The sequence below is a fragment of the Danio aesculapii genome, chromosome 6 (assembly GCF_903798145.1).
Source record: "Danio aesculapii chromosome 6, fDanAes4.1, whole genome shotgun sequence".
Taxonomy (NCBI): Eukaryota; Metazoa; Chordata; class Actinopteri; order Cypriniformes; family Danionidae; genus Danio; species Danio aesculapii.
In genome coordinates, this window is record NC_079440.1 from 9,971,044 (window position 1) to 9,990,162 (window position 19,119).

At 39.4% G+C, this 19,119-nt stretch overlaps 1 protein-coding gene and 4 non-coding genes across 5 annotated transcripts; 1 reads left to right on the plus strand and 4 right to left on the minus strand.

Moving 5' to 3' along the window:
• Positions 1-36: 36 nt before the first annotated feature.
• trnar-ccu (transfer RNA arginine (anticodon CCU)) lies at positions 37-109 on the plus strand. The gene has a single exon. It is a non-coding gene; the product is annotated as a tRNA-Arg (tRNA).
• Positions 110-1,727: 1,618 nt separating this feature from the next.
• Positions 1,728-18,621, minus strand: rpsa (ribosomal protein SA). The gene is made up of 8 exons (XM_056459453.1): positions 18,537-18,621; positions 16,764-16,935; positions 15,784-15,902; positions 13,417-13,662; positions 12,805-12,933; positions 12,071-12,239; positions 1,992-2,027; positions 1,728-1,878 (listed from the first exon to the last, which is right to left on the minus strand). Exons 2-8 carry the CDS (start codon positions 16,894-16,896, stop codon positions 1,784-1,786), a joined length of 927 nt encoding a protein of 308 aa, XP_056315428.1. The 5' UTR covers positions 16,897-16,935; positions 18,537-18,621; the 3' UTR covers positions 1,728-1,783.
• On the minus strand, positions 15,573-15,711 carry LOC130231301 (small nucleolar RNA SNORA62/SNORA6 family). The gene has a single exon (XR_008838026.1). It is a non-coding gene; the product is annotated as a small nucleolar RNA SNORA62/SNORA6 family (small nucleolar RNA).
• Positions 16,538-16,679, minus strand: LOC130231302 (small nucleolar RNA SNORA62/SNORA6 family). Its single transcript, XR_008838027.1, has one exon. It is a non-coding gene; the product is annotated as a small nucleolar RNA SNORA62/SNORA6 family (small nucleolar RNA).
• Positions 17,010-17,151, minus strand: LOC130231303 (small nucleolar RNA SNORA62/SNORA6 family). The gene has a single exon (XR_008838028.1). It is a non-coding gene; the product is annotated as a small nucleolar RNA SNORA62/SNORA6 family (small nucleolar RNA).
• Positions 18,622-19,119: the final 498 nt, after the last annotated feature.

The following is a 19,119-nucleotide window of genomic DNA, read 5'->3' on the forward strand; positions in this document are numbered from 1 at the left end:
CACAGATAGTTCTTACTTTGCTACATACATCATACAGCCCCAGTGGCCTAATGGATAAGGCACTGGCCTCCTAAGCCAGGGATTGTGGGTTCGAGTCCCATCTGCGGTGGATTGTTTTCGCTGAAATTCACACACAAAATGATCACAGAAAAACTTCAAGTGTTTAAATACAAACCAAATATCAGACAGACATTTCCGATTCAAAGGCACTGTTGATTACACGAGAAAGCTCTAAGGCAGAGATGCCCAATGTTGGCCCTTGGAAACCTTTAATATGGCCCGGCATCCAGTCTTAGAAGAGAGATAGGTTTTTTATTCTGGTAGTTTGTTTTGTTGTTGAGCTACAAAACAGCAAACTGAAATTAAATGTTTCAACTAAATGTTGTAAATGAATCAGATTTTGAACATACTGTCACTGATGGACATAAGACAATGCAGCAGACATCAGCAGAGGCAGGTGCAACATTACTAGCGTATTAATCTCCATTGTGTTAAAAAGGAATTATGTTGTTATTTTAGTAAGTTAATTATAAAATGTAAAAAAAATCTATTGTATTATTTAATGATTAAATCTATTAATAATAGGAAATAAATTAAGACATTACCCATGGCAACTTTAATGTAATAAACACTCAAATTATTTAGCTGCTTGTTCAACCTACTTATCCAAAATGACTAACACAATTCTTGAGATTTTTTTTTGGGACAACTTAATTGTTTTATGTTTCATATACTTAAATGTGTAAATTTAATCTATTTGTGTTGAGAAAACCTGAATTGAAGCCTGCATTCCTTTTACCGTGCAGTTTGGTATATTAACCTGCGGCCCATTGCCCTCTATCAAGTTCGGTTTATCACTTCATAAGCACCCCTGCTCAAGTGCAATACGAATTATTTTTTTACCCAAATAGGTTCTTCCACATACAAGACATGTTATAACGCTTGGATTATGAGCAACAAATTAATTCTTTATATAAAAGCTGAACTTTATAGACAAAATGTTAAGCAGCACTAGAAATTCAAGCTTTTCCCAAGCATGACTAAACCTGAACTCAATACGGTTGCTTTTTCTGCATAACTGTAAGAGAAATAGACATTTGGTTTGAGTTGAAGACCAAACAGAGGACAGTGTATTCTTAGAAAGGTTTAGAATGAGATCTTTGACTGCTTCAGAAAATTGCTTTGATGCAGACACTGGATTGTGGCAAGATCCAGAGTATAAAAAGCTACCAATATTTAGAGTGCAATAAGATGCCAAATGCAAAAGAAACTAAGTGAATTACTGGTGTCTCTCAATAGCTGTCACATTCTCACAAATCAGTGTTTAGATAAAATCTATTTTCTCTGTAAAATTAGCATTACAGAGCAAGTCTTACCCACTGCCACCAGTCACAGCCTTTTTTTTTAATAGCTGGTCCTAGAAGAATGCTTCCCATAGAGTTTTGTTTTAGGAAAAATGCATTACAACACAAGTACAGTGAACTCTATAATCCAATAAAGATCTGAATAACCAGATTAAAAGTGTCAAGAAATACTATTTAATCATTGTACTACAAAAAACATGCTTTTATATGCAAATATGGAAGACTTAAAGAACTCTGCTTTAATTTGCAGTGCTACAGATCTTCTTTGATGCAGCTCGCTCACTGCTGCTTGTAATTTGACAGCAGATTCCAACACTAAAAACAGTATTAAGGATGTTCAATTAATATGAGAGAGGCGCAACATTTTAGACAAATCAAATTTATTGATTTCCAAGCATCACACCAGGCGAACGCTTCACTTAAGACCAGTCTGCGGTGGCTCCGCCCCAGTCTCCGGCCTGAGCTGTGGGAGCAGCTGACCAATCCTCTGTGGCAGGCTGAGCGCTCCAGTCCTCTGTTGAAAAAAGACAAATTCAGTAAATCAGACCAAATTTCGCATTATTTTTTTATTGTACCGTTCAGATTGCTACACTCTTACATCTTAGAAAGTCAGAAAGTGTTGCTTACCTGCATACGCCTCAGCAGGTGCAGCTTTGCCAGGAGCTGAAGAGAAGAAAAGTTCATTATTATTTCAGAATAATTCTAATCAGCATGATTATCGACACTAGGATCAGCAACAACTGAATATTATTCTTTAGGAGGTTTTCATTTAATGCCATCTCAGCCGCATTGGCTATATTCACGGCAACACTTTCTCTAAATATATAATTTACAATCATAACTGTTTAGCCATTCATTGCACAAAATTAACACACTGATAAAAAGAGGTTTCAGTTTGATCAATGATAAATATTATGTAACCCAGTAGAATGAAGTTCTACACGTTTTAAGTTTTGAAATAATCTTAAGGTTATTTATTTATTTATTTATTTATTTATTTATTTATTTATTAGCTATCTATTTATTTATTCATTCATGTTAATTCCAGAACAGAATTAAATCTAAAATGCGTTTTGCATTCATTTGTGAATATATACATCCTAATGTTGATGTGTAATGATATGTGCGTTTGTCTTTGAGAACATGATCAGATAGCAAGTTTGATCAACCTTCACTGAAATACAAGGGGTAAACAAGTTTGTTAGATGTTCCTTTATGACTGGTTTATACGTGTTTAGTCCCGCCTTCCGGTATGGAATGTGAAATGTGATTGGTTGTTTGGGAAAAAGGGGGGTGGAGAGCCGGCAGTTTTGGAAACCGAATGAGAGACGTGCTGCGCGGCTGTATTGATTGAGAATCATTCACGGAAAGTAAAAACACGACACTGTAATGTAGATCGCGTGTGAATAACACAGTTCTGATTACTTTGAGTTTGTTTTGTGTTTGTTTTGGAGTTCGCTGTGTGGTTTTTATCAGAAAAGTTACCAGTGTCAGTTATTAATCAGTTCAGAGTGAGTAGGCATTTTTTAAATGCCTAGAGTGTTAACTGACAGTACCGCGGATTTAAACATAAATCCGAGGAGAGACAGTTAAACGGAAAAGCAGGAGAAAAGGAGGACTGTCAGCTGAGCATGCGACTACGCTGAAAGAGTTTGAAAGAAAAGTTGATAACACCCTAAATAACCGGGATATTTGGTGATTCCTCTGATTACGTGGGAGTTGTCTTTCATCAGCTGGTGATAAAAAGTGAAAGCAAGCATTTGAAAGAGATCTGCGGCAGGTGATTGCCGATCGATCGCTGCTCGTTGGATCGTCATCTGGATTTGTCATCTAAAGTACTGTCATATTGACTGCTGTCAACTGGGTCGCTGTCAACTGGATCGCTGTCATCTGGATCACGGTCATCTGGATCTGAGGTATTTTATTTAATTTTATTTGTGCTCAGGAGAGTGAAGAGGCCATTTTCATTTTCCCGGCCACAACGTACACTAGCAACGATACAGGCCTGCAACGGGGTGGGGTACGAATGTGTGTGTGTGTGGGCCCACTGAGTTTTAATTTGTTGATGGTGATGCAGTGAGCATAAAATACTCCTGCATGTTTTACAGTGCAGTTTTATACTGTATATAGTTTATATAGGTGTAATTCAGTGTGTAATTTAGTGACACAATTGTTGGTACTTTCAAAAAGAAACCTATTCTGTCACCCTTTAGTCACCTGTTGATTTATAACTTTTATTGGTCGAGTGTGTAAAGGTGGTATTTTTCTATATTTGTTTAATTATTATTCTTCATCGTAGATTCCTTGTGTTGATTATATTTGGATCCTTTTACTTTCTTTCGGCTGTGCATAAATTCTGTACTTTGTTTTAAACCTGGGTCCTTTTCCCAATATTTACATTTCTATTCTAATTAAATTTATTATATTTTCTGATTTATCTAAGAGTTTTATTACTCACAGAGTTTATTTCTGGTGATTTATTCAAACTCAGCAAACATTTATATTCTAATCTGCCTTATGTACACTACATCATTGAAATATATCAGAGGGGCCTAACTTCAACATCTCTGTAGGCATTTAGTGTATTGAACCTGGAGCGCTATCTTAAACTTAATACACCTAGGTGGCGCTACATAAAAGTGGGGGCTCGTCCGGGATCTCCCTCTGATACATCAATGATAAGTTCCTAAAGAAAGAAGAGACAAGTTAAATTATCTGAATCCAAGCACCTTCTGTCTTCTATTCAAAAGTGCATAAACTGTTGCTATGGCTTTGAGAAAGGACCCCAGTCTTCAAGCAGAGTTAATAAAATGGTGTGAAGCAGCCAGTATTGATGCTACTCATGCTTTAATCCTGTTAAATGTACCTGTTTACACAGAAGTGGCAGAGATTGAAGATGTAATGGAAACTGTGAAAGCTCTGGGAAGGGTTCGAGTGAGAGACACAAGAGAAGGACCCACTGCCCAGTCTATGATGGTATTGTGTGAGTGCCGACAAGCCACTGACTCCACCCGTATTCCTCCTGAAGTGACAAGGGGAGAAAAGAGTGAGCCCTGGTCAGTTATCGTGATCCAACCAAGAGAAAGTGTCTCTAATACAGATGCTGAAGGATTCTCTGAAAAGCTGACAAAGTTCCTGATGGAGGAAGGGAAAACTTTTGGTGATGTAAAAGCTTTAATTACACCCCACAGTGCTGGTGATAGTTCTCCTGAATCAATTATACGTGCAATGGGTGAAGTACTGGAAAGGACCGTAAAGCCAACGAGAGATGGAAATGCATACCGACGACTTCGCACATTTTCAGCTATTGTTCCGACCCCAGTTGGAGAGGAAAACATGGATAATTGGATTGATCAAGCAAGGCTCATGATAACTGAGTGTGACTGTACTGAAAAAGAAAAACGATGCAGAATCATGGAAAGCCTTAAAGGGCCAGCAATGGAAATAGTGAGAGCTGTTCGTTTCTCAAATCCAGAAGCAGGTGCTTTAGAGTATGTGGAAGCATTAGAGAGTTCCTTTGGATCTTCAGAGTCTGGTGAAGATTTGTATTGTAAGTTTCGACTTATGCGTCAAAATGCAGGGGAGGCATTATCAGAGTTTCTGAGGAGGATTGACAAGGCTCTTAAAAAAGTGGTTGAAAGAGACGGCTTGTCTTTCAGAATGGTCGATAAAGTGCGAGTAGAACAACTCATTCGAGGGGCAGTGAATTCTGACCTCATGTTGCTACAGTTGAGGCTTCGAGAACGTACAGTATGCCCACCTTCTTTTCTGAGTCTGCTGAAGGAGATACGTGAGGCAGAAGAGAGTGAAGCATCTCGCCACAGAATGTCAGCTAAAGCCAAATCTATACAGTATTGTGATGAAACCACAAGCACATCTGTCATTCAAGAACTCAAGGGAGAGATTCAAGAGCTGCGTGCACACTTACATAGTGTGATGCCCAAAACTGTTTCTACTTCTTCTTTGGTGGTTAAACCCAGAGAGAAATCTAACCTGATGAAAAAAACAGAAGATGTAGAAGAGTTAAAGAAACAAGTTCAGTACTTACAACAACAGCTGGCAGTTATGAGTGTCAGTCCTTCTCAGGGCTCACTAGATGTTACAGAACAACGACCGAAACCATCACATTCCACTTCATCATCATTCAGCCGCAAGTCAGCCAGAACAAAAGATGATTATTTCTGTTACAAATGTGGACAAGATGGTCATATTGCGACAAAATGTCAAGCCCCACAAAATTCAGACCAAGTAATCCAGAAGCTAATTCGTTCTTTGCGTCAAGCTAAGAGTTTGAAGTCCGAGGCTAATGAAAGCAGAAAAACCCAGAACCAAGTTTGTTTCTCCAAAAAGAGTCAGACCGACATATACAAAGCCAGCAGTATCCCACAAGGCCTAGTTGGACCAGCATCAACAGTAGAAGTGACAATTAATGGACATTTATGTCAAGCACTGTTAGACAGTGGCTCGCAGGTGACAATTGTGTTTGAGAGTTGGTACTCTAAGAATTTAGATTATGTACCGATTCACCCCTTGACTGGATTATCCATATGGGGCCTCAGTTCATCCAGTTACCCTTATAAAGGATACATAGTAGTGGATGTCACTTTCCCTTTTTCAGTCAGTGGAGTGAAGGAGCCGCTGTCCATCCTGGCTCTCGTATGTCCTGAACCTCAAGGGCCATCCCAGTTGCCAGTCATAATTGGAACAAACGCCAGTTTCTTCCAGCGCCTTGCTACTCTCCGTCATGACGTAAAAGCTTCCAGCACTGCACAAGCTTTGAGAATTCATACTAACCTCCCTGAAATCCATCTGAATCAGCAGACATGTAAAAATACTTTAATCGACCAGCCTGAGGGGAAAGTACGGTGGATGGGACCCGGGAAGTGTGTAGTTCCATCTAGAGGAGAAGTATTGGCCATCTGTAAAATGGAGACTGAGAAACCCTTGAGAAAAGAAATCTTTGTGGTAGACTCACCTGAAGAGGATAATCTTCCGGCTGGTACATTCATAACTCCCTTTGTGCTTCCCTCTTCCACCGTTCAAGATAACAGTATACAAGTGTTAGTCCATAATGAGACCTCAAAGGACATATCAATTCCATCGGGTACAGTAATGGCCAATGTGTACCTTACTGACACACTTACTGTTGGTTCTGGGGAAAAGAGCTCTCAAGTAATTGATCCAAGCCTGTTTAAATTTGAAGAGTCCTCCATTCCTGAGTTATGGGAAATGCGACTCCGTCAGAAGTTGGCAGTCAGAAGTGATGTCTTTTCTACCAATGAGTGGGATGTGGGGTTAGCCAAAGGAGTTGAACATAACATTAGACTAACAGACACCAAACCATTCAGAGAGCGCTCCAGACGCATTGCTCCTGCAGACATCGAGGATGTGCGACGCCATATCAAAGAACTTTTAGAGGCTGGAATAATTACAGAATCAAGAAGCCAGTATGCATCGCCTATTGTAATTGCACGGAAAAAGAGTGGAGCAGTTAGGATGTGCATTGACTACAGGACTCTAAATGCTCGCACCCTCCCTGATCAGTACACTACTCCCAGGATCGATGATGCTCTGGACTGTTTGGCTGGCAGTAAGTGGTTTTCTGTGCTGGATCTTCGCAGTGGATATTATCAAATAGCCATGGCTGAGGAGGACAAAGAGAAGACAGCATTTATCTGTCCTTTAGGATTTTTCCAGTTTGAACGGATGCCTCAAGGGATTACTGGAGCTCCAGCCACATTTCAACGGCTAATGGAAAAAGCTGTTGGTGACATGCATCTTCTTCAAGTAATAGTCTACCTGGATGACATCATTGTGTTTGGGCGAACTCTTGAAGAACATGAAGAGAGACTATTAAAAGTTTTAGATCGGCTCAGAGAGTGTGGCCTCAAAGTTTCAATTGACAAATGCCAGTTTTGTCAGTCCCAAGTACGTTATGTGGGGCACATTGTGTCAGCTGCTGGAGTATCACCTGACCCAGCCAAAGTTGAGGCGGTAACCCGTTGGAAAATGCCCACTGATCTGAAGTCACTGAGATCCTTTCTCGGTTTCTGTGGATTTTACCGACGATTCATAAAAGACTACTCAGCCATTGTAAGGCCATTAACAGAGCTCACTAAAGGGTACCCACCAACATCTGGCCAAATCCGAAAGACCGCAGATGGCAGGAAATATTACAAAACGACTGAGCCCTTTGGAGAGCGTTGGGATGACAACTGTACAGCAGCATTTCGTAAGATCATTTATTGTCTCACACATGCCCCAGTACTTGCTTTTGCCGATCCGAACAAATCCTATGTTCTACATGTGGATGCTAGCCTTAATGGTCTGGGAGCTGTTTTGAATCAGGAGCATCCTGGTGGACTTAGGCCAGTAGCCTACGCAAGCAGAAAGCTGAGTGCATCTGAGCAGCGTTACCCCATTCATCAGCTGGAGTTTTTAGCACTTAAATGGGCAGTAGTGGACAAGTTCCATGATTATCTTTATGGTGCTCAGTTTGTGGTGAAAACAGACAACAATCCACTTACCTATGTGCTGTCCAGTGCCAAGTTGAGTGCGACAGGTCACCGATGGTTAGCTGCGTTAGCCACATACAACTTTAGCTTACAATACAAGCCTGGGAGTCACAACACAGATGCTGATGTATTGTCACGCTACCCCTTTGAATCAGCTATCTCAACAGAATGGAAAGAAATTCCAAAATCAGGAGTAAAAGCTATTTGCCAGCTGGCAAGAATTAATGAAAGTGATGAGTCATCCTCCAGGCTGGTGGATCATCTATGTGTCTCTCCTCACAGTATCCCAGAAGCATTTGCTTGTCCCACTTCATTGAGTTTCAGTCCTATGGAACAGCTGACCAATGAGGAGTTAAGTAAGGCTCAAGATGAAGATCCTGTAATTGGTATAGTGAAGCGAGAATTGGAGTCTGGAAAAATACTTACTGATATTAGGAGTTCAGATGATTCAATTGCTCTGTTACGACGGCAGGGACCCAAGTTGAAAATTGAGAATAAACTTTTGTACAGAGTCACCAACAGTTCCTGTAGAAAGGAAAATATACAGCTTGTCTTACCCTCAAGGTATTGGTCCCATGTACTGTGCTCCTTGCATGATGACTCTGGTCATTTGGGGGTAGAGAGAACAACTGAACTACTGAGAGATCGATTCTATTGGCCCCGAATGTCTAGCTATGTGGAGCAGTATGTTAAGAATTGTGGGCGATGTGTAACGAGAAAAACATTACCTAAGAAGGCTGCCCCACTGAACCACCTATCCAGCAATGGGCCATTTGACTTAGTATGTATTGACTTCTTATCTATTGAGCCTGACTCCAGAGGTCTCAGCAATGTTTTGGTTGTAACCGACCACTTCACTCGCTACGCACAAGCATTTGTAACCAAAGATCAGAAAGCGCTAACTGTAGCCAAGATACTGTGCGACAAATTTTTTGTTCACTATGGTTTACCCACCCGTATCCACTCAGATCAGGGAAGAGACTTCGAGAGTGGTCTCATAAAAGAAATGCTTAGCATGCTGGGTATAAGAAAATCCAGAACGTCACCCTATCATCCACAAGGAGACCCTCAGCCCGAAAGATTCAACCGAACACTGCTGTCCATGCTCGGTACTCTGAATCCAATGGAGAAACACAGATGGAGTCAGCACATCAACCGATTAGTACATGCTTACAACTGTACTAAAAATGATGCAACTGGATATTCCCCGTACTATCTTCTATTCGGAAGAGAGGCTCGTCTGCCAGTGGATGTGTGTTTTGGAACTTCACCTGATGGAAAAGGAGCTGGTAGCCATCGACAATATGTGGAAAGAATGAAGTCGGAGTTACAACGAGCATATCAGTTGGCAACTGAAACTGCACAGAAAAGTCAGCAGAGAAACAAACGATTGTATGACAAGCACATAAAACACCAGACACTGGCTGTAGGAGATCGTGTGCTGACAAGAAATCTGGGTTTGATAGGAAAAAACAAACTTGGTGACAAGTGGAATTCTGTTCCTTACCTGATAGTTGAAAAGTTGAAGAACTTACCTGTATATCGCTTAAAACCTGAATCTGGAATGGGAAGTGTGAGGACTCTTCACAGAGACCATCTCTTACCTGTTGGGGATGATGTGAGATTGTCTGATTTAGGAAATTTCCAAAATACAGCTGCTCCAACAGAGATCAGGACAGAATCTGTGGGGAGAAAATATGGAAGAGGATTAAAGGAAATAAATCAGAACATGACAGGAAGTGGATTGAGCAATTACTCGGACAGTGAAGAGGATGACTTGTGGTATTACTACCCGGATAGGGTCGAGGAAACTCAAAAGTATGTAACACAGGAGGAATCTTCAGTAGATGAGAGAGCAGTTTACCATCAGGATGAATTGGATAGACCCGCTACAGAGATGGATGACACATCCTTCACTGACCAGGGCCACGAAGCAGTATTGGAGCAGACTCCTGAGGAACTTGAAGATCTTGCTCTAGAAGGGGGAGATCCTGGAACAGCCAATACTACTAGAGAGGTAGTAGAGCCTGTTCATGTGCGACCTAAGAGAAGCACAAGACCTATAGACAGATTGAGCTATGATTGTCTGGGGAGACCCACTAACAAGTCTTTAACTTTAGTTCACAGAGGAATGGTTGTAAAAGTACAAAGTGGGGACAGTTCACCAAAGTTTTGTAATACAGTGTGGTGCCACCCTATGGCACAGTGTACTCATTGTGTTCAAGTAAGCAATTGTGCTGAGCCTGACATCACTATTAAAGTTTAATGAGGTAATCTCATGAGGACATGAGATGTTTAGAAGGGGGAGCGTGTAACCCAGTAGAATGAAGTTCTACACGTTTTAAGTTTTGAAATAATCTTAAGGTTATTTATTTATTTATTTATTTATTTATTTATTTATTTATTAGCTATCTATTTATTTATTCATTCATGTTAATTCCAGAACAGAATTAAATCTAAAATGCGTTTTGCATTCATTTGTGAATATATACATCCTAATGTTGATGTGTAATGATATGTGCGTTTGTCTTTGAGAACATGATCAGATAGCAAGTTTGATCAACCTTCACTGAAATACAAGGGGTAAACAAGTTTGTTAGATGTTCCTTTATGACTGGTTTATACGTGTTTAGTCCCGCCTTCCGGTATGGAATGTGAAATGTGATTGGTTGTTTGGGAAAAAGGGGGGTGGAGAGCCGGCAGTTTTGGAAACCGAATGAGAGACGTGCTGCGCGGCTGTATTGATTGAGAATCATTCACGGAAAGTAAAAACACGACACTGTAATGTAGATCGCGTGTGAATAACACAGTTCTGATTACTTTGAGTTTGTTTTGTGTTTGTTTTGGAGTTCGCTGTGTGGTTTTTATCAGAAAAGTTACCAGTGTCAGTTATTAATCAGTTCAGAGTGAGTAGGCATTTTTTAAATGCCTAGAGTGTTAACTGACAGTACCGCGGATTTAAACATAAATCCGAGGAGAGACAGTTAAACGGAAAAGCAGGAGAAAAGGAGGACTGTCAGCTGAGCATGCGACTACGCTGAAAGAGTTTGAAAGAAAAGTTGATAACACCCTAAATAACCGGGATATTTGGTGATTCCTCTGATTACGTGGGAGTTGTCTTTCATCAGCTGGTGATAAAAAGTGAAAGCAAGCATTTGAAAGAGATCTGCGGCAGGTGATTGCCGATCGATCGCTGCTCGTTGGATCGTCATCTGGATTTGTCATCTAAAGTACTGTCATATTGACTGCTGTCAACTGGGTCGCTGTCAACTGGATCGCTGTCATCTGGATCACGGTCATCTGGATCTGAGGTATTTTATTTAATTTTATTTGTGCTCAGGAGAGTGAAGAGGCCATTTTCATTTTCCCGGCCACAACGTACACTAGCAACGATACAGGCCTGCAACGGGGTGGGGTACGAATGTGTGTGTGTGTGGGCCCACTGAGTTTTAATTTGTTGATGGTGATGCAGTGAGCATAAAATACTCCTGCATGTTTTACAGTGCAGTTTTATACTGTATATAGTTTATATAGGTGTAATTCAGTGTGTAATTTAGTGACACAATTGTTGGTACTTTCAAAAAGAAACCTATTCTGTCACCCTTTAGTCACCTGTTGATTTATAACTTTTATTGGTCGAGTGTGTAAAGGTGGTATTTTTCTATATTTGTTTAATTATTATTCTTCATCGTAGATTCCTTGTGTTGATTATATTTGGATCCTTTTACTTTCTTTCGGCTGTGCATAAATTCTGTACTTTGTTTTAAACCTGGGTCCTTTTCCCAATATTTACATTTCTATTCTAATTAAATTTATTATATTTTCTGATTTATCTAAGAGTTTTATTACTCACAGAGTTTATTTCTGGTGATTTATTCAAACTCAGCAAACATTTATATTCTAATCTGCCTTATGTACACTACATCATTGAAATATATCAGAGGGGCCTAACTTCAACATCTCTGTAGGCATTTAGTGTATTGAACCTGGAGCGCTATCTTAAACTTAATACACCTAGGTGGCGCTACAATTATAAAACTCAGGGGTGTACCAATACAACTATACACACACTATGATGGTCCCATGGTGGGTGAATCATGGTTTTCTGTTCGGTTTAAATATTAGTACAACCCTACAGGTTTATGCCAAACAGTTCATTTCCAATCATAATGTCTGGAGAAGTCAGCTTACCCTCAATGCCAGCTGGGAACTGCTGGATGGGCACAGATGGAACCTGGACACCTTCAGACCAGTCAGCAACCTCAGGCTGGTTGAAGTCGGGCACAGGGGCAGTCCATTCACCCTGGAACTCCTCCTTGCCAACAGCCTTCTCAGCAGCGGCCTGCTCTTCCTTCTCAATCTGGAGGTACAACAGAAAACCAGTGACAATGAGCACACTGTTCTAGATCCAATATACCAGTAATCATAGCCATGTTTAATACACATGGAATTTACTCAAATAGCGTGTTCATGTAATAGAGGAAATAAGGCACATTAAGTAATTCTATCATTCACACTCAATGTCAAGCATTAAAGATACATTAAGTATCTTAAGCATTAAACATGCTTTTTTTCTGAAATTTCTTACTCGTTAAACATGTCAAAATAATGCTGTGCGCTGAGCTTCACGCTCTTTGAATGCATGACGGAATTATCAGCGGACTTTCAAAATGGCTTAAAAGATGTCTTATAAGTAGTCTCAACAGCAAAAGGACTCTCAAATTATCAAAAATCAGCCTTATGATATGTTTTACACACACAAGTGACATTTGTTAACTGGCACAGTGTGTCCTATTCAATAAATGCTCTTGAGTCAGTCTGGTATGGCCTACAAGACACCTTGTATATAATAGGTTTTGGCAGTCTTTCAATTTAATAGTACATATGAAAACTGATAAATGCAAAGTTTAATTGAGGGATCATACCTCCTCTGGATCTCTGTAGAAGTACAGATCAGGCATGACTTCCCATGGGTGCTCTCTGGAGATGGTGCCTCTCATCCTCAGCACCTCCCTGGCCAACATCCACCACATCAGACCCACAGAGTGGGGACCCTAAGACACAAACCATTACACTTTCATATGCATTTTCCAAAGACTTTCATCACTACTGACATGCAACTGATTTCAGCTCTTGCCTGACAATTCATGTACAGTTGAAGTCAAAATTATAGCCCTCCTGTGTATTATTTCTTTAACAAACCTTTTCCAAAAGTCCCCTTAAGCTATATATTTTTTTCCGATTGTCCACAGAACAAACCACCGTAACACAATGACTTGCCTAATTCCCCTAGTTAAGCCTTTAAAATGTCACTAAGCTGAATACTAGTATCTTTAAAAAGATCTAGTAAATTACTATGTACTGTTATCATGGCAAAGATAAAAGAAATCTGTTATTAGAATAAAAAAATTGGGGGGAAATATACAGGGGGGCCAATAATTGACCTAAACTATATATTATGAATTAAAAAACAGATGGGTCTATGTTTTAGCTACATGTCGATCAAACTTAAGCTGAATTCAGTCTCTAATTCTTACCTTGTTGTTGCATGGGATGGCGATGTCGACGTATCTCAGAGGAGAGTCTGTGTTGCAGAGGGCAATGGTTGGGATGTTGACGTAAGAAGCTTCAGTCAGAGGCTGGTGGTCAGCACGAGGATCAGTCACGATCAGGAGGCGGGGCTCTCTGAAAGCAGCCTGAATCTGATTGGTGAAGGTTCCAGGAGTGAAACGACCAGCGAAGGTGGTTGAGCCAGTGGCAGAGGCGAACTTCAGCACAGCTCTCTGACAGGGAGAAAGTAGTGAGAGTTAACACAAAGACTATAGAATACACAAGACAAGTCACTCATATAGGTTAATAGGGAAAAGCATAAGAGTCAATATAACAAATGAAGCCTATTGATCGCTATAGACTAAGGATCCTCTGGGTGGGTGGATGATTTGAACATCTTGAAATGACACTGTTGTTCAATTTTATTGGTGATTCCTAATATGGAATTTAAACTTGGCAAGCAATTTGAGAATTTGATGCTTCTCCATTCAAACAGAATGCCTGAGAGGCATTTCAAAGATGGCCACTAGGTGAAATGACTTGCCTTAAAGCATGGGTCTCAAACTGGATTCCTGGAGGGCCGCAGCTCTACACAGTTTTGCTCCATTCATCAAAGAGCTGATCCAACTAATCAAGGTGTTAAAGTCTACTAGAGACTATTAAAGGGTCACGAAACACCAAAACACGTTTTTTGAGCTGTTGACAGTCATATATGTTTCCCACGCTGCTATAAACACTTTTAGAACACAGATACTTCACAAAAAAAGTGAAAATTGGTTGTTTTTGTTTTACTTCGAGCAAATTTGTTCTTCCGGTTTGAAACTAATTTTTTAAGCTGCGTCATGCCGATAAGATCCTTGTGTGTATTCCAGCGTGTAGACTGGCTGTCTGTACCTGGGAGTACTTCGTGACGTCTCTGAGTGTGCTGCATTCATTCATGACTTGGTACAAACCAATCAGCGCACTCTATTGTGTATGCAGTGCAACTTCATTAATATGCATGATGGCTTCGAAGACTGTTTGTACCTGTACAGCGATCAGACGGCAGAGAGACGTCACGTTGTGTTGAAAAAGTGGGAGAATTGTTTAGAGATCAATTGTTTGGAAACGGGTCAGTGTTGCTTTTATAATTTGCTGCATCGAAGGTTTTGTTTTCATTCTCCCACTATGAGAGCGCAGTTGTACTCACGTGTGGATTACAGTGCACGCGAGGCGCGTTTTACCCGAGAGCTGCTCATCTCCTTTAATAAAGACGCGGCTCCAGTTGGTGTTGATTGTCCTATTTATACAGATTTGGTAAGCGATCAGTGTCTTTGTTTGTTTATTCAGATGGCAAAGTTAGTTCGTATCGTCAGCAGTACTTAGTGTTTAAAGACAGACCTTAGTCAAATGATTTCTAAGTTACTAAAGTTAACAGTACGTTAATATCATTACAATATTATGGACAAAGATCCGCTGTAAATGCTGCTCTCCGAGTGTAAATATGTAAACACGGCAATTACACCATTACCGTTGTGTAGGATTTTCGCTGCATTTTGTGACAGAAATAACACACAGCTTTCTGACGCAACCTACCAAGTGCATCTAAGTTACCAAGAAATGCAGGGGTTTTTTTCTCTCATTCGCCGTGCGGTATCAAACATTGCATTAAAAATACACGCTTCCAGCAATTCCATAAATCAAATGTCTCGTTTATCACGAGGGGCATGAATGAAATTCCTGAATGAAAGAGCCAAACTGCAGTAAAAGTCCACCATTTAATAATCTGTCAAATAATTTGATTACTGATGTATATGTAACCACGTCAGTGTCTTTCTCCTCTGCATCTGTGTTTGTTTTGCCTCTGTGAAAATCAGCATGTGTCCAAATCGAAACTCCCATTTTTTTGCAAATTTATGCACCTTCCCTCTTTCCCTTCTCCGACACTTCCCCTAAACAAAACTGGACACGCCCACTTTCCTGACTTTCCAAAATAGAGGTGTGAAAACACCCTGCTGATACAGGGGGGTTTCGTGGCCCTTTAAACAGGTGTGAGTTGGAGGTGGGTGGAGCTAAAATATGCAGAGATGTGGCCCTTCGGGGATTGAGTTTGAGACCATTGCCTTTGGTTAACATCACTGAAGACACAGGCAGTCATAAAAGACATTGTGGCTCAGGTTACTATCAAACCCCAGTCATGGGGCAAAGCCCTCATGGTGTTAGCGAAATCCTGGCCGAAATACTGTAGCACACTTCCGACACTAAAACACTGACAACAGTGTTGAGTTTTAATAGTGTGCATGTGTATGTTAAGAGATAATAAATAAAAAATAATCTTCCTTTTAAATAATATTGCAGCTGGTTGAGTGAATTACCTGGCCAGTGTTTCTGGAGGAGATAACGCAAACATCAGCTGGATTCTCGATGGCAACAATAGCACGAGCAGCCAACAGCAGCTTCTCCCAGGTCTTTTTAAGGTTGATGATGTACACGCCTGCAGAAAATCAGAATCAGTTATAGCAGCGATTCACAAACTGTCATTCTAATCTCCTCACGAAAGTTCTTCAAGTATCCCCTGGCATCTTAATGTAATATTTCCAACAATATAGCATTCGCATGGTTCCCTGAAAGCAGTTAATTGTCACAAACAAGTAAATGTGAGATTTTTTAACAAAAAAAATAAAAAATTATATATATATATATATATATATATATATATATATATATATATATATATATATATATATATAGTCAGGTATTAGTTTTTCTTAGTGATTTAGTCAAACAGATAAACATTTATTTGATGAAATTGTCACATGATGCTGAAGCCTCCATAATGAAGGAAAAAAATAGGTATGATAATGTGATGTCACCAGAAAGATGTTTTAAACATGTTCATACTTTAGTTCAGGCTTTCAAAAAGTCATAAATAAAATAAACAGTTTGAACCAACTTTCGAAATTGTCCCAAGACTAGAATGGGTGCCACTAACTAATAGTTTCAGTACTTTGACGAAAGGTTCTGATCCACCTCAATTGTTAATTAGTGTGTGTGTGTATTATATAGCGAATGTTCTAATTGAAACGTGTAAATTAACTTATAAATTCAGGTTAAATTCATTTTTGTATCAAATGTAGCATAGGTTGCTATCAAACTCCAGTCATGAGGCGCTTTAGCCTTACTGGTGTTAGCGAATACCTAGCCATGTCAATTTAGCACACTTCCGACACCCAAACACCAACATCAGTGCAAGGCTTTAACCGTGTGCATGTCTACAGATTGAAGCTTACAATTTTTTTTTTATTAGTCAAGTTACAATAAAGCCATTTCTTTGCAGTCTTCCTGCACTTCTTACCGTCACTCTTTCTCTTGTAGACGTACTGCTCCATCTGGAAGTCCAGGTTGGTTCCTCCCAGATGGGTTCCTGCAGCCAGGAACTTCAGCACATCCTCCTCCTTCATTTGAAGGACATCCAGACCTCCGGACATCGTGACCACTTTCCCTGCGTAACGAGTTTAGTGGAAAAGCTAAGAGGGAGAAAAATACAGATGTGTTAGATGAGTGGAAAATAAAGGGGAGTGTTTCTAGGTTGAATTTAGGTTAATGTAGCTCAGGTTGCTATCAAACTCCAGTCAAGGGGCGCAACAGCCCTACTGGTGTTAGCGAAATCCCGGCTGAATCTCTATAGCACACTTCCGACACCTAAACACCAACATTAGTGTGAGGTTTTAACAGTGTGCGTGATATTTACAGACTGAATATTGATTTAGCATTTTCATTTATTAAATGAAGCTGCTAATACCTGGACTACACTTACTGATCCAAACACAAATAGATTAAAAGGTATAAACAAGGTGCAAAACATTTGAGCTTTAACTACTTCCAAAGATAAAAAAAAAACACTATTGGATTGCTGTTAGGGTAAACAAAACAAGACCATAGTGAAGCAAACGTTCTGAGCCTCAAAAAAATAAAATAACAGCTTAGAGGAAAGGCTTTCCAATGTTTTCCAGTCTCATTTAACTTTAAAGGGATAGCTCACACAAATGAAAATTGTCATTTTCCAGGGTTTCTGCAGGTTTCATCTGATAAATTTAAAACTTTAAGACCATTATGAATGAAATTTTAGACTTATACAGGGCTAAACACTAAAGATGTTTTTTTATAACATCCCAGTTAGAAAAGATTTTCACTTGACCTATTAAAAAAAACTATTAAAATTTATTTATAATAATTGTGCTTGAATATTCTTATTAATTTTCAAGTAAATGCATTTCTCAAACGCTACAACCCTTACCAAGAATAGAACAAAACATCGCTGTCAATTACTCCAGTCTAGAATAATAGTAATTTAATAATAAAAATATATAGGTCAGGTCAGTATCCTCAGCAGTAAATAAATGGAGAATCTTTAGGCAAATGTTACTTTAAGGAAAGTAATTAAATGCCATTTTAAAAATGAGATAAGTTTTGAGACTGGGATTGTTGGTGATTGTATGAGTGTTAATGGCCAGATTGGGTAGCTATACATGAAGAAAAATTAAGGCCTGTTAAAAAGATTTAAGACCAACAAAACAACATTTCAGTAGATGCCTAAAATGTAGTTGAGATTTAAGACTCCACCGATACACTTTTCTCTCTCCTCTGGTTTTAAAACTGTCTTTTTCCTCACACATATATATATATATATATATATATATATACATATATATATATATATATATATATATATATATATATATATATATATATATATATATATATATATATATATGAGATAAAGATCTATTTAGCGGTGTATATATACACGTTAACTCACTGAAGAAACGAGAGTATGACTTAATACCAACTGATATCACTATAAAATGAAAAGAAAACGTCAAACAAAACTATAAGTGCTCAATTTTGCTTTTGACCAACGCGCGCGTTACACTAACTGCAGCTGAACACGCGTTTCCTAGTGCGACATCACGCATTCAGGATTAGGCCTTTATATTTCACTGTAAATGTAGTGAAATCCGCCTTTAACAAAGCATCTGATGAGAACAGACTATTATATTCTTTATTTTAAAACCTTTGATACAAGTGGACAACTAAAAATCATGACATTTATAGAATTTCTGCTCACCACGAGACAACGCCGTATGGAGTTCTGCACCTCACGGCAAAAAGAGGGCGGGAAGAGGAAATGACGTACATTATATACGCGGGTGTCCACCAATGACGGTTGGGGTATTTCTTACTCTTTGCATTTCTCATTTCTAAAACGATTTTAAAATACTGACCTCTGCTGGTGGAGGATTTCATATGTGACAGGTTTGCACAGTTGATTAAATAAATAAATAAATAAATAAATAAATAAATAAATAAATAAATAAATAAATAAATAAATAAATGTAATGCCCTATAATAATAAAGTTAATGCCCTTAGCCTACTATTCCCTCACACCAAAATCAGGGGTTGTCAGACTGGGGTCCGGGGACTGACAGAAGGCAGCAAAAAAGTGTTAGGGGAACGTTTCATCATTTATTCATTAATTTTCCTTCGGCTTAGTCCCTTTATTCATCAGGGGTCGCCACAGCGGAATCAACCGCCAACTTATCCAGCATATGTTTTACACAGCCGATGCCCTTCCAGCTGCAACCAAGAACTGGGAAACATCCATACACACTCATTCACACACACTACGGCCAATTTAGCTTACCCAATT

What these genes read in the sequence shown, in the direction of transcription:
- rpsa (XM_056459453.1), bottom strand. Translation starts at nt 16,896, where the DNA reads ATGTCCGGAGGTCTGGATGTCCTTCAAATGAAGGAGGAGGATGTGCTG. An exon ending in GTTCCCAGCTGGCATTGAGG is followed by an intron (nt 2,028 to 12,070) that starts GTAAGCTGACTT and finishes TCTTCTCTTCAG; the next exon opens with CTCCTGGCAAAGCTGCACCT. An exon ending in ACCTGCTGAGGCGTATGCAG is followed by an intron (nt 1,879 to 1,991) that starts GTAAGCAACACT and finishes TTTTTTCAACAG; the next exon opens with AGGACTGGAGCGCTCAGCCT.